Source organism: Raphanus sativus, chromosome 7, assembly GCF_000801105.2.
Source record: "Raphanus sativus cultivar WK10039 chromosome 7, ASM80110v3, whole genome shotgun sequence".
Classification (NCBI taxonomy): Eukaryota; Viridiplantae; Streptophyta; class Magnoliopsida; order Brassicales; family Brassicaceae; genus Raphanus; species Raphanus sativus.
This window is the reverse complement of record NC_079517.1, coordinates 17,719,173-17,734,777: the sequence shown is the minus strand read 5'-3', so window position 1 is coordinate 17,734,777 and position 15,605 is coordinate 17,719,173. Positions and strand designations below refer to the sequence as shown.

The 15,605-nt window shown below is 31.8% G+C and overlaps 2 protein-coding genes across 2 annotated transcripts; one reads left to right on the top strand and one right to left on the bottom strand.

Moving 5' to 3' along the window:
- The first annotated feature begins 6,508 nt into the window (after positions 1–6,508).
- LOC108817951 (xylan O-acetyltransferase 1) lies at positions 6,509–9,076 on the top strand. The gene is made up of 5 exons (XM_018590779.2): positions 6,509–7,233; positions 7,318–7,489; positions 7,568–7,767; positions 7,855–8,013; positions 8,535–9,076. The coding sequence occupies exons 1-5, from the start codon at positions 6,629–6,631 to the stop codon at positions 8,881–8,883; spliced, it is 1,485 nt and encodes a 494-aa protein (XP_018446281.1). The 5' UTR covers positions 6,509–6,628; the 3' UTR covers positions 8,884–9,076.
- A 1,176-nt stretch (positions 9,077–10,252) lies between these two features.
- Positions 10,253–11,907, bottom strand: LOC108817952 (ferritin-3, chloroplastic). Its single transcript, XM_018590780.2, has 8 exons — positions 11,589–11,907; positions 11,416–11,499; positions 11,269–11,329; positions 11,094–11,181; positions 10,866–10,927; positions 10,700–10,765; positions 10,528–10,591; positions 10,253–10,439 (listed from the first exon to the last, which is right to left on the bottom strand). The coding sequence occupies exons 1-8, from the start codon at positions 11,843–11,845 to the stop codon at positions 10,408–10,410; spliced, it is 714 nt and encodes a 237-aa protein (XP_018446282.2). The 5' UTR covers positions 11,846–11,907; the 3' UTR covers positions 10,253–10,407.
- Positions 11,908–15,605: the final 3,698 nt, after the last annotated feature.

The window sequence follows — 15,605 nt, the reverse complement described above, 5'->3', positions numbered from 1 at the left end:
AATAATGTCTATTAAATTATTATAATCAACTCTATTTTGGGCTTTTAATGACCTCATCTTGACTTTTAATTTGTCAATTATGGACGATCAACACCAACACTTTTTTTTTTTTTTTTTTTGATAATCCAGGGTTCCCCGCTTCGCGGGTCATTCCCTGGGCCCGGTCAGGCAGCGGTCCACTTCACCCGGGAGGGTATTAACCTGGGCCGAAGCCCAGTACCACTAATGGTGACATGGAAGAGGCAGTTCGCCTCCGGCTGGCGTCGAACCCGGGAGCATGACAATTGGCCCCCAAGGCTCTAACCAGTAGAGCTACCTCATCAACACCAACACTTCCAACGAAGAAATATGGTAATGAGACCAGTGAAATAGTATTTATCCAAAAAAGAAGAGACTAGTGAAGTAGTTTGTTCAAAGTTGAAACCACTTAAGCGTGCAGGTTCTACAAGTGGAATGCACAATTAACAGAAAAAGTGTCGTTGATTGTGTGTTAAACGGATTGGATTATTTTTAAGGGAAAATTGCCAATAGAGAACAAAAAAATAAGGGTGTTGTCTCTTTGGTATAAATCATTTTTGTCCAATTTTTCTCCTTTTTACTTTTTGTATTTCTGAAAATTAATGAAATAAATACTTTTGTGAATCAAAAAAATATTAAAAATATAAAAAATTAATAAAACACCTATATACACATGTTGGTATTTTTTTTCTTTTCAAAAAGTCGATAAATAAGAATTTGAAAATATGTTCTACTAAAGGTAGAATGTGTCTTCTACAGAAAATGGTATAGTAGAAAGCGATTTCTAAAATAAACACGTTCATCTACTATTTTTAGAACATACATTCTACTATTTACTAATTTTCTAAAAAAGTAGAAAGCGCATTCTACTAATCCTAAAGCTATCTACTTTTCGTCCGGAACCATCTTCTACTTTTATTAAGTATTCTAAATTTCGCGGAATGTGTTTTCTAAAATGTACTCTTCCGTCTACTAAAAGTAGAAAACGTGTTCTGGATTTTTTTCAATATTCTAAACTTTTAGAAGGCGCCTTCTACGGATAAGATTACCTGATTTTTGCGAAAATTAATGAAAATTTCAGTTAAGGAAATATTCTAAAAATCTCCTAAAAATATTATAACTTCCTAAAACGTATTATTTTCGATTTTGCTTGTCAAAATATTTTTAAAAATGATTCTCCCTTGTTTTATTCATTAATCTATGGTTTTTCCATAGTTTTTCTTTTGATTTTTTCACAAACTATTGTTCTCTATGATACATATCTATACAACATGTGGTATTTTGAAATTAGGTGCAATTTTTTGTAAAGTTTATTTATATTTTTATAAAGTTTACAAATTTTATTTTTATTAAAAGTTTTATTAAAAACATTTTTAAAATTTATATTTTTATTAAAAAGTTTGATAAAATTAAAATGGTTACAAACGTTTTAAACTTTTTATAAAAATAAAACTTTGTAAAATGTTTTTTTATAAAGTTAGTTTAAAGTTTTTATTAAATTTTTTTGTAAAGTTTTATTTTTATTTTTATAAATTTTAAAATTTTTATTTAACTACAATTTTATTAAAAACGTTTTAAAATTTTTATAAAAATAAAACTTTGTAAAATGTTTTTAATAAGTTTATTTAACGTTTTTATTAAAAAATTGTAAATTATTTTTATTTTTACAAATTTTATTTTTATTAAATAAAATTTTAAAAGTTTTATTTTACCTTTTTAAAACGTTTTTAATTATTTTTTTTAAAAATTATTTTAGTTTAATGTGTTTAATAAAAACTTTAAACAAACTATATAAATTTTTTAAACTTTATAAAAATAAAATAAAACTTTACAAAAAAAATTTAATAAAAAGTTTAAACAAACTTTATAAAATACATTAATTTTTTTTATTAAAAATTTTGATAAAATTAAAAATTTTACAAACATTTTAAACTTTTTATAAAAAATACAGCTTTGTTAACTGTTTTTTATTAGGTTGATTTAACGTTTTTTATTTTAAAAAATTGTAAATTATTTTTTTTATTTTTATTAAGTTTTACAAAGTTTATTTTTATTAAAAAAAATTATTTTTATTTTCCATTTTAAAACGTTTTAATTATTATTTTAAAATTTTTTATTAGTTTAATGTGTTTAATTAGATTAATCAAAGGTTAGTTTTGGGATTATGAAAAAAATTATACTAAAAAGACAATTAAATGATGGTTTTATACTATAGGGACAACCATGCTGAATTTTTGTTCCGTTTTGGCAATTTTCCCTATTTTTAATGGGCTTTCAAAACAGGCTTCATATTGTTAACGTCGCTTATTGTGTGTTAAACGGAGTGGATCTCTATAATATTATTTGAGAAATCAGTTTCCTATGTGTCGCGCTCACGTTAACTCTCACGATGGTTGATTACATTGATACCCTTAATGAATTAAAAATATTAAATTTAAATACTATTTTTTTTTATTTAATTTCCTTTTTTAAATTTTCCATATAACATATATATTAAAAAAGGAAACAGTTATAAATTTTAAAAATCGAATTTAAAAACGAAAATATATGTATATATAATATGATTTCATTAAAAAGGAAATTTCACAAGATAGTAATATTCTATTTTAAAAATATTTTTAAATAACATACATTATACTTTTGAATTAATGAAATACTTAATTTTTATATATTGTTTCTTAGATGAAAAATATATATTTGTATGAAATGTGATTTCATAAAAATAAATTTCAGAAAGATAATGGATATTATAAAAGGAAATATTATTTATTTTGAAACATAATTTTAAACAATACAAAAAATATATTTTCAAAGTAATAGAAATATTTTAATATATGATATATCTATCTAATTTCTTAGATGACTACATAAAATAATTAAATAACATAAACTGATATTCGTTTTAACAATAAACAACTTTTGATCAAATAATTATAAAATATTTTAAATAAAATAAAACTATATATTTTAACGAGGTAGATATATTATATTTTTCATTATTACAATTACATATATGTTTTCCTAATATTAATTTTGCTGTTAAATTTTATGTTTTTATGTTTGTGGAGTTTAATATAACCATAATTAAAATACTAAAGTAAATATGAATTCTCATTTTAGATTATTTAAAATAAATATTGGTTTACCTTTCAATAAATCTAAGAAATAAAATATTTAGAATTTATAAAATATTTTAATTATTGTAAATATTGATATGTGCTCATGAGCTTTTAAAAATGTATCAGTTACTTATGTTTGTAACTTTCTATTGATCATATTTTCTTTTCTAATATATATATTTAAAAAATGAACATATAATTTGATAAATATTATGATCATACATGCACATTTAAACGATAAATAAAATTAATTTGATTGAACTTAATTATATATATTAATTATCGATTGTTATTTTTGCTAAACGGAGTCTGGATGCTTAATTAGGTTTATTAGTCTGACCACGTAAACCGTAAAAAATAAAAATAATTATATTTCAGGTTGAATTTGAAAAATATATGTAACTCTATATACTAATAATAATATGCGTGACTCGACTAATCAACCTTATATCTAAAATAAAAGATTATATTAAAATTAAGGAAGACAACAAGCAACCTAAATGCAAATAAGAAAATTAATCAAAATTTTAGTATAATTAAAATACAAAAATATTATAGTTGAATTCAGAGAAATAAATGCAATCCAATATACCTAAATGATAACTAAATCGACTAGATATAACATATCTAAAATCATATGTCTAATTAAAGCAATGGAATATTATGCATAAAATTATAAATTAATTTAAAATTAAAGTATATATCAATCAATTATTATAGTATATTTATTTTATAAATATTTATACCCGTGCATGAACACGGAAAAATCACCTAGTTATTTTTTAACAGGCTGACAAAACAGGCGTTATGTTGTTAACTACCCATTTAACCGTTTTAAAGAAAGAGTTCTCAGCCCTTGAACATTCAATTCTCTTTAGTATCCAAACAACAATTACTAAAAAGCATTTACAATATTATTTAGAATATGTAAATATTCTTCAAATGCTCTTATTCAATGTTTTCATATGAAGTTTTTGGTATAATATTTGCATTTATAATATATAAATTTTAAAATAATTGAATTATAATTAATCTATTTTGTTTAATAATATCACGAAACTCTATCAGGATCCAAAACTAAATTTTTAATTTTAAAAATAAAAATTATAATAAATTAGTATATTTAAAAATGATAATAATAATTTATATTATGAGAGTAAAAATATAAAATTATATATCATATAGTCATTTTTAATATTTTATATATGAATCAATGTACTACTCTACCAATCATTTTATTAAATAGATTTATGAGAATATATTGATTTTATACCATAAAACTTTTATAGTATATTGCTTATCATCAGGTGTACCGATAAAGCCAAATCACTTGCAGTCTTGTATTGATATTATGCTCTCTCCCTTTGTGTGTGTGCGTGCGCGCCTATACTTCAGTGAGACGGTGGTACACAAGCCATCAGAAGCTTTGCTGCATAAATGAAAAAGATACATTTTTATATATATACCTTTTGATAATAGGACACGTGCATCAAATTATTCTACTTCAACCAATTGTTAGTGCTTTCCTTCTTGAGTCCACCACACATATATTTGGTCTATCATTCAGATTGGTTGATCACCTTATTTTCGTATTATTCAATTTGATATAAAACGTGTAATTGGTTAGTCACTCATACGAATAAAAGAAACCAACAAATAATTTTTTTGTTCGGTGACTGATGTTTGAATTTTGATAAAGTCTAGTTTTGAAGTTTTCATCAAAATAGTAGAGTTTTCTTAGATTTAATAAGAAAATACCACAAGTGTTATAGGACTCACGTGTGACTCAGGCACATCATTAGCACATGGTGAACTTCTAGCAAAATCATTATAGAAATAAAAGGGGCGAGTACAGTACATGTGTTTCACTCACACAAACAAAATTACTTTTTTTTTTTTTTTTTTTTTTTTTTTTTTTTTAACAGGGATGTTCCGCAACCCGTAGACCCGTAGACACTTCCGTAGTTTTCCGCTACCCATAGGCCCGTAGTCACTTCCGTAGCTTTCTGCAATCCTTAGGCCCGTAGTCACTCCTGGCCCGAAACCAGCCGTTACTAATACCCATTACCCAAGGGCCCAGCACCAACGCCGCGCTTAAATTTAAACTTGGGGAGGGCGTAAAGCATTTCGTGGCCACAAGGGGTATTCGAACCTGGGTCCTTATCGGCGTTGAAACTGCCTCAAGACCACTAGCCCACCACCTTGTGGTTACACAAACAAAAACAAACAAAGATTGGAGTTAGGTTACTTTGGCTTTGGTTCAAAGCAAAGATTCACATATTGAAGTAACAACTAAAACCAAATGGAGTCGTAATAAAGTATTACAATATTTGCCAGGAAATGCAATATATACATGTAGAAGATGATGTAAATAAAATGAATTGATAATGGTTGGTACCGTATTACACCAAAAAATGGTTGGTATATACTGTGTGTTGTGAGAAGATTACTTAGCCTTTACTTTTCTCAAAGAAAAAGCTTCATGCATCATTTTGAGTTGATCATACCTGTGGCTGTCCTTTTTATTTTCCTTTACTTTTTCAAGTGGAAAATATATGTTTATGTTTCTCTTAACGAACAAGGATACTTCACCCTCAACATGCGGTGGACGCATTGATTGTTACAGAAACGAAAGATTGGTCTGGTCTTAAAGTGGTGATTAGCCGAATTCACCAAGAGAGACCCGATTTAGATATCTCAGTGATACCCTAAACCAAAAATTATTTATCATGCATATACATCAAAATCCATAATCGAATTTCGTATGGTTACTACTGTATCTTTTCTAAAAACTTATTTTGAATACGTGAATGATGGTGGAACATGGTTTTACTGGAACTTTGCATGAAACATAAAATTCACTTTTGATCCTAATTTTGAATAGAAAGCTATATATTCAGTAAGCAGCAGGCAAAATCTTAAAAACATTATAATCCCATGATTAGAAAAGATAAAAGGATAGACCATAAGCTCTGGTGGTATACAAGTAGGAAATAACGTGGCCAATGAAACTGACATGAAATATGCTTCCAAAAGTGTTGAAGTATAAATGCAATTAGTAAAATGATGCTTCTGCAATTATTGTTTCTATAGTCCCTTTCTTTAGGTGAGGATTGAGACAATCTTTAGAATCTTTGAATCCACTCTTCTCTCCAAACTCTACTTTCCTAGAACAACAACTTCAAAATAGATTAGTTAAGCGAATTAGATTACATTTTAATGTCATTAAGCAACTTAATGTATTCAAAAATATATATAGTCTTCATCTGAAAGGCTTTGGAAACCAGTTCAAGATAAAACCATCTCACCAAACTATTAATCACAAAACTAATTAACGTCAACAATAGCAATTTAAATATATATTTTAAATTTCGTTGCTCTTATATTTCCATCGATCTTTCTCCCTCTCTCACAAACGTACTGACATTTTAGAGAGCCTTGACCCTATTTTTTTTTTGGGTTCATTTCTTTAACTCTTTCTTTAAACTCAGATGCAACCCTGGAGAAGAAAGTTTCCATTGTTCGAAACAGGAGTGACAATGAAACAGAGGAAGAACAGTAATCTCTCCATCTTCGTAGTCGTCTTCTCTGTTTTCCTCTTCGGTATCTTTATGTACAACGAAGACGTCAAATCCATCGCCGAGTTCCCTTTCTCCACCTCAAAACCTAGCGACGTGCAAGAGAACCAAGAGGAGGCTAAACCGATCACAGAGGTCACAGCACTACCAGTCCAAGAACCGATCAAGAACTCAGACCCAGTTCATGATTCCGCGGGAAACGCAGACCCAGTTCAGGAACCGCTCAAAAGCCCAGACCTTGATCATGAGTCAGTGAGAGAAGCAGAGCCATCGAAAACAGAGGAAGAGAAGAAGATTGAGATGTTTGCTGCGGCGGAGGAAGAAGACGACGTGGAACTGCCGCCGGAGGAGTGCGACTTGTTCACCGGAGAATGGGTTTTCGATAACGAGACGCATCCGTTGTACAAAGAGGATCAGTGTGAGTTCTTGACGGCGCAAGTGACGTGCATGAGAAACGGAAGAAAAGATTCTCTGTATCAGAACTGGAGATGGCAACCCAGAGATTGCTCTTTACCAAAGTAAACCGGAAATGCTCTGTTTTTTCAATCGGTTATTGGGTTGGTTTAGTTTCAATTTGTCTAATTTGTCTTGGTTTTGTGAAGGTTCAAAGCGAAACTGCTGCTGGAGAAGCTAAGAAACAAGAGAATGATGTTCGTTGGGGACTCTCTTAACCGGAATCAATGGGAATCTATGGTTTGCTTGGTTCAATCAGTGGTTCCTCCCGGTCGTAAGAGCTTGAACAAAACCGGTTCTCTCTCTGTCTTTAGAATCGAGGTAATTTTCAACTAATTAATTTGTTTTATAGGATTATGAGAGTAGTTAGTGATTAAATTGTTTTTGAAATGTAAAAAGGATTATAATGCAACGGTGGAGTTTTATTGGGCGCCGTTTTTGGTGGAATCAAATTCAGATGATCCAAATATGCACAGTATACTTAACCGTATAATAATGCCCGAGTCAATAGAGAAGCATGGAGTCAACTGGAAAGGCGTTGACTTTCTTGTATTCAACACTTACATCTGGTGGATGAACACATTCGCCATGAAAGTTCTGTAAGTGCTGCTACTACATTAATGACTGTATCGATATGTGTACGGAAATTACAAAGTTGTGAACTGATGAGATGGTGTAACAAGCAGACGAGGATCGTTCGATAAAGGAGACACTGAGTACGAAGAGATCCCACGGCCAGTAGCTTACCAGAGAGTGTTAAGGACTTGGGGAGATTGGGTGGACCGCAATATAGATCCTCTACGTACCACTGTTTTCTTCGCCAGCATGTCTCCTCTCCACATCAAGTAACTTATCCTTTGACTGCCATTTAGACTTCACTTTAAGATAACTTGTGTCTTGCTTACTTGCTTGATGAACTAACTGATCGTAGTTAGTGATGCTTTGCTTACAATATTAAACTACTCACAACTTGAGAGGTTTTGTCTGGTGAAACCATTTCAGACGTGACCTAACTTGAACACCAAGCAACTACTAGAAATGGAGATAACAAGTCCTTGTCCCTTAAAGCCCACAAAATTTTACAACTTAGCATATTATTGTTTATTGTATCTTAGGAGCTTGGATAATTGATGAAGTGATCATAGCTAGTGATGCTTTGCTTACAATATGAAACTACTCACAACTTGAAGTTAGATAGTAATCCTTCCAAAGTACAAAAAAAATACATGTACAATCATTAATAGGTACATAAAACCACAAGTGCCCTAACTTGAGAATCAAGCATACCAGAAAAAAAGTAGATAACAAGTCTTTTATTCTATGAAAAGCCTACAACATAAGCATACTGTTGTTTATTATAACATAGGAGCTTGGATTGGGAGAATCCAGATGGGATAAAGTGCGCTTTGGAGACGACACCGATCCTCAACATGTCAATGCCCTTCAGCGTAGGAACAGACTACAGGCTGTTTTCAGTAGCGGAAAACGTCACGCATTCTCTTAAAGTTCCGGTTTACTTCCTCAACATTACGAGACTGTCCGAATACAGGAAAGATGCTCACACGTCGGTTCACACAATCCGACAAGGCAAAATGCTGACGCCGGAGCAACAAGCCGATCCAAACACTTACGCTGATTGTATCCATTGGTGTCTTCCTGGTTTGCCTGATACGTGGAACGAGTTCCTTTACACACGTATTATTTCCCGTTCGTGACCTAAAAGATAACAAAAGAAATGTTTTTGGTATCTCTCTTTTAAAACCTATTTTTTCCTCTATGCTCCATCGATCGGGTGCCTCGAAATGTTATTATTCTCATGTCATAATGTTCATAATTTTCAGTAACTGTAATTGTGAAATGTTATCTTTTTTCTTCTTTAAATGGTTATTAGAGGGCCTTTTAACTGTCTTTGTAAACTCTTGAACTTTGGAGTGAGGTGGAAAGCAAAGGATGCCAAATGTTTTTGTTTTTGCTTTTTGGGTCATTTAATTGTCTAAAACTTGCACACATCCACTATATATCTATAAACATTCGATATGTTGCTCACCAGATTATATAGAAAGGTCAATCTGTATTCATTTCAATTCTCGCTTTTTTTTTTGTTGGACATGATCATGAACTCATTTGGACAAAATATAGAGGCCAGACCAGTTATCCCATTTCACAATGATTGATAAGATTCTTGGTTCAGAGCCCTATGCAAGTTCACGCCTTTTCACATATTTCTCTGCCACCAGTATAGCAACTGAACAACGTATGATCCAATTTCTAAGAGTTTTGGTTTCTTCCTGTTTGATGCTCATCATATCTTTGTTGAATCTCTAAAATTTTCTTCTTTCTATTTTTTCCGGTCTAAGAAGGTGGTTTCTCACCTCTTTGTCGTGAACCCAATCAATGTGGAATGAGAAGTGATTACCAAACACTCCTTTACCACTAGATTTCTTCCTCTCTGCAATGTGAATTTGAGTAAATGGTTGAATTACTAAACCTGTACCGTTTCCCTAAAAATTCTGCAAGGAAGGACGATCATCAATACTCCCTACTAACACATCTATGGAGGCAGAGGCAATTGAGTGAATTGTTTATCATATAGACAAATCACTTTTATTGTAAACGCAGTTGTTTGACTTCCTAAATCTTCATCAAACAGCTGAAGATCAAATGGAATAGTATGGTAATGAGGCAATCACAATACTAGCTGACAATGTGAAAATAAGGTAGCCTCAAAGCCACGACTACTCTTTCCAGTATGTAAAAAGGCTTTTTTTGTCTACGTTGATAGACTTGCAAAGGAAGCAAGAGTAGGGAAGCCACTACTCTTTTCTGTATGTTCAAAGATCTTTTGTTGCCTATGTTGATAGACTTGCAAAGGAAACAAGGGTAAGGAATGATAATCATGTAACCACATGGCGAATTGCTCTGTAATGAACCTTGGACTCTGTTTTCTTAAGTTTTAATGGAAAAGAGTTTGTTCAAAAAAAAAAAAGGTTGAAAAAATCATGTTTTGTTGACCAAACCAAATTAGATATGAATTTGGTTAACATTAATTTTCACCTCAAGTAAAATGAACTTATTAGTCAAAGGTTTGTGAGCAAACAAAACTAAATGCATAAAAATACCCTCAGCCAAAAGTGATTAAGCAACACCAGTTTCTAAAGAGAGTACAACAACCATAGATTAAGCAGCAGCAGCAGTTTATTAGAGATACAACCAAAAATAGCTTAAGCAGCAGCAGTTTATTAGAGAAGCTTCTGATCGAAATGCCATGTCCCTGAACACATAAAACAAAGTGTAAGCCATGAAGTGAACGAAATGAATAATGCGTTTTATTATTTTAAAGTGAGAACACTAATGGTTACCATGTCCTTTGCCGAGTCTTCTGAGTTGAGAGACGTATTCCGAGATTTTCTTAATTGCTTCAACCTGCGCAAGTAATTGTTAATTTTAACTCCATTAGATTCCCTTTTGGACAGGCTTTACATCTTTCCCACTAACATAGAACGTGTTCATTCATTTGTTTGTATGTTTTACCTGTTCGTTCAAAAACTCGCTCTCAATGAAATCGGCCAACTGGACATCATCGTTCTTGGAAGCCACCTGTTTGTTTCATATTATTCAAATACAAATTTGTATTATTTCTTAGAAACATTAGACTGCAATAAAACAAGAACTAGATCCAAGGAGTAGGAGTATTTACACTGTGCAGGTTTAGGAGTTTTTCATTGACCAGTTTCTCCAATGATAGAGCCAACTCCATGGCTGCAACAAACAAAGAACAATCATAATAATTATTTTGCAAACTATGCATAATATTCCACAAAAAGGGTATCCATTTCTTATGAAAAAGTCACAACCTTTCCAAAGCTAATATGAAACAACTAATAATTTATAAATGAAAATCCTCAGAAATGAGAAAGAGCTTTACCATAGAGAGCATCTCCTTTCTCAGCGTGGTCAAACTCAGACTGAGGCATCACCATAGGCTGTAGCTTAACCCTCCCACCACGTTTGTTCTACAACATAAACCATAAAACGGTGTCAGAAACTAAGATCAATCAAAGATTTGGTGAAACATGAAAAACGCATTATTAGCAAAGGACCTGATACTCCATCAACATCTCAGCGTGGTCTCGTTCTTCCACACTCGAGTCCTTGAAAAACCTGACAACAACACAACACAACTCACTCATTAATCAAAAACAAAGACACAAAACTTTAGTAAAAACTCTCAAACGCTTCCCACTCACTTGGCAAGACCTTTGAGAGCAACGTTGTCACGATCGAAGTAAGCGTACAAAGCGTGATACACATAAGACACGTTGTATTCCACACTGCAGCAAAAAAAAACAAGAGATCAAAGCATGAGACTTATTAACACAGTTCGTTACAATCCTAACACGTGAAAGGAGGGAGAGCTTACTTGATCTGCTCATTCACGGCGGCTTCGCACTCAGGGGAGTACATATGTCGAGCAAGAGAGATCTGCGGACTCGAAGGGACGAGATCGAGTTCCTTCTTCACTTCCACAAACGGCTCGAAAACGACGCCGCTTAGTGGCTGCGTGGAGGCGCGAACAGAGAAGGAGAGGTTTTTCCCGGAGGTGAAGAGAGGAGAGATGTCCTTCTTCACACCGTGAACGTTCATGAGGGAGAACGAAGAAGCAGCTTTGAGAAGCATTTTTGAATCTCTCTCTCTCTCTCTGAAGCGAAGAAATGGGAAGAGAGAAGAAGGAAGGGTTTGTGTGGAGGCGACTTGTGGCGGAGAGGAGACTATAAAGCGAGGTTATGTGGATGATGAGGCTGTGGATTCTCGACACGTGGGTGGATGAGATTGAGAGTTGGATGGAGGCGCGTGGTTGGCTTGTGGTGTTATTGCTTTGCTGGAAGATATTTTTTGTATTGATTGCTGCGTTGGTATTTGCGTTGATATGTCCCCCTCTTGTTTTTGACGTTTCTCTTTCAACTTTTCAGCTTTTTCCCTGTAATAAGGAAGAAGCGAAATAGGATTTTTTCTTGGTCATTAAAATGTAGATTTTTCAAAAGGACTATAAGTATTTAGTTTATGATAAAATTATGCCAATTTATCAAAATTGTATCTGATTGGATCATTTGAATAAACAGTTTTTATACCAAGGATTGTTCGTTTCTCCATCTGAATGAGCAAATTCGGATGAAAATAAGAGTATTGTTCTCGTTTAGGCATTAAAACACACAAATCTTCTAGACGGATCATTGGAATGAGTTTTAAAAATTTAGGCTTAGTTTTGAAAATCAATTGGCTGATCCAAATTGAATTATTTGAATGTAGATGATTCATTCAAAATGACATAATATCTATTATATCTCTAATATAATTTACAACTTACAAATTTAATCTAATTTTATTTTATCACTCACGAAAAATGACAAAACCACAAAAACAAATTTTGTGACCAAAACTACAAACCGAAAAATGTATATTCCCACCAAAACAAAAAAAACACATTTTCCCGCCAAAATCACAAAAATGTGTTTTTTTGCCAGACCCGCAAAAACGCATTTTCCGTAAAAATTGCAAATATGCGTTATCTCAGCAAAAAGCGTTTTCCCGCCAAAATAACGAACCGCAATAATGTGTTTTCCCACCAAAACAAAAAATGCATTTTCTGGAAAACCGCAAAAACATGTTTCTCGTCAGACCCGCAAAAATGCAATTCCGTTAAAATTGCAAATATGCGTTTTCTCAGCAAAAAATGTTTTCCCGTCAAAACCGCAAAAATGTGTTTTCCCGCCAAAAAATATTTTCCTGTTAAAATTGCAAAAAAACATTTTTACGCCAAAACGTGTTTTCCCGCAAAAACCAAAATCTTATTTTTCCAACAAAACCTCGCAACCTTTTTTCCTTTGACAAAACCGGACTGCCAAAACCAGAAATCTTATTTTCCTTCCAAAAATGGAAAATTAAATTTTCGTGTCAAAATTTAAAAAAAAATTTGCTTTCTCCTAAAACAAAAAAAAATTCATTTTCTGTCAAAACAGGAAAACTACTTTTAGATATATTTATTCGAATATTATAATCAGCTTATTATTAATACACTATTTAATTTGAAACTCTAAAATTTTTGAAGTATATGTTTATCAAACTTTTTGTTTCTTAGAAGTTATTATTATAGTAAAATTTTAATGCAAAACTACATAAAATTTTATAAATTTATATGAAATAATAATTAATTAATGTCAAAATGCTAATTTCAAAATAATTTTAGTGTAACCATATTTTAGACTAAATAATAAAAATTAATATATTTAAAATTAACATTAAACATATGTTTAAATCAAAGCAATTGTATATTTGTAATTTGTTTATTAAACTCATTTGGATGGAAATAAAAGTAAAGAACATAACATAAAATTCATTGAAATGGTTCATCTATATGGCTCATCCGGATGAAAAAACGTTTATTTTGTGGTTGAGCTTCACAGGCTCTAAAGATAACAATGAGACCGGTCTAATTTAGAATCAGACCCGAGTGAGAGATTATGAAAACTCCATCTAGAAGATTTACAACCCTGTTTTTTTGGAGATGCTGCAGCAGCGTCAACTGTCTTAGAAAATACAATTTAGCGTGAATAAAATTTTCCATTCACTGTTTCTAGAATAAGACGCTAAAAACATGGCGACTGGAAACTACTAGAGCTTTGTGATGCTATAAAAACCATCGTCATAAAAGGTAAAAGATACGATACAGTTGTTTTAATGGTAACTAGAGGTAGACGAAATATCCGTAAAATTTGATTCGTTCCGCTATTCGGTTCTATTCGATCCAAAAATTCCGGATATCTACAAATTTACGAATCAAACAAATACTAAAATTCAATATCTGTCAAATAAGGAATAAATAACAAATACTCATTTAAAATTAAACGAATATCCGATATGATCCGTAATGTACATATGCATATTTATGTATATATAAAAATATATATAATTTAATATCTCTATATATATATATATATATATTTAGCTATTTTATCCAGTAAATTATTTATTTGGTCACTAAATTTTCAAAAGTATCTATTTTCTAAACAATTTTGTAATGAAATATCTTTATTTTATATTAAAATTTTCCTTTTTTAAAATATATTTGAAAAATTGAAAATTTTAATTATTTTTTACCGGATCGAGAGATCGAATAAGATATTCGGTAAAATATACTGATTTCTGGATATCCGTAACACTGAATATCCAAAATATCACGGATCAGATTGAATCGAAAAATCTAGTATTCATATGGGATAGATCGGATCACAAATATCCTTAAAATTCTAGATATTCGCTCCAAATTCTAGATATTTGGTCCGTGCCCACACCAATTCCAATTTGGAAATTTGACCGTAATCTTGAAACCAAAAAAAACCTTATGACCGTAGCCTAAACTTAAAGCAAGTTAAAAAAGCAGATAACCATGATCAAAATCAAGATTTTAGTTTGTACCTGGAAAAGAAGACATTCTAAATTGTTTATCTCCAATCTTTACAGAAATTACAGTTGTGTCATCTTAGACAAGGATAGCCAACCACTCTATAGTGTTTTCTCCTCTTCTCATCTATAAATTAAATTATAAAACACTCATGGTAAATCATCTAAAATACACAGTAATAAAGCAGAAACGTTTTATCTTTGTCACTCTCAAAAAAAAAAAAAAAATCTTTGTCACTCTCTTACACAAGTTTAAACGATTACGCTTCTCTGCAACTTTGTATGTGTTAATGATTTGGCAACTTTGTATGTATTACATCAGTCATCTCTCTGTATTCCTATAGTACCTTCTTACAAACCCAAATTTTAGTTTCTGCTCTCAGTTTTCCAGTCAAGATTGACAAAACAGAGAACTCTGTTTAATGAACAATGAAGCATAGCCAATACACAGACACAAACTAAAGACAAGATGGTTAAAATTCAAGACTACTTGAAGAATCAAAGAATTTCAACAACTATCAAAAATCTCCACTCTTATCTATTGACTTGTGGAAGCAGAAGCTTCAGGAACATCAATCAACGGTTCAGATGTTGTTTCTGATGTCTCTTCAGGCCTAATATCTCTGAGTTGTGTCATAACTTGTTGAGCTTCAGGTCTTGCTGACGGTGTAGGATCCACACAATGCAAAGCCAGTTTCAGTGTATTCAACATCTCATCTCCCACAGTGTTCACATCATTCAACAGCTCCACATCAAAAACCTCATTAGTCGACTCTTCTCTAACCGCAGCAGCAACCCATTGAGGCAAGTCCACACCGTTCAAAGCCTCGCTCGGAGTCTTGCCAGTCAAAAGCTCCAATATGATCACGCCAAGGCTATACACATCGGTTTTGGTGTTGGCTTTCTTCAGTTTTGAAAGCTCAGGTGCCCTGTAGCCTAACGCACCAGCTGTTGCTATCACGCTTGATCCTGCTGATGC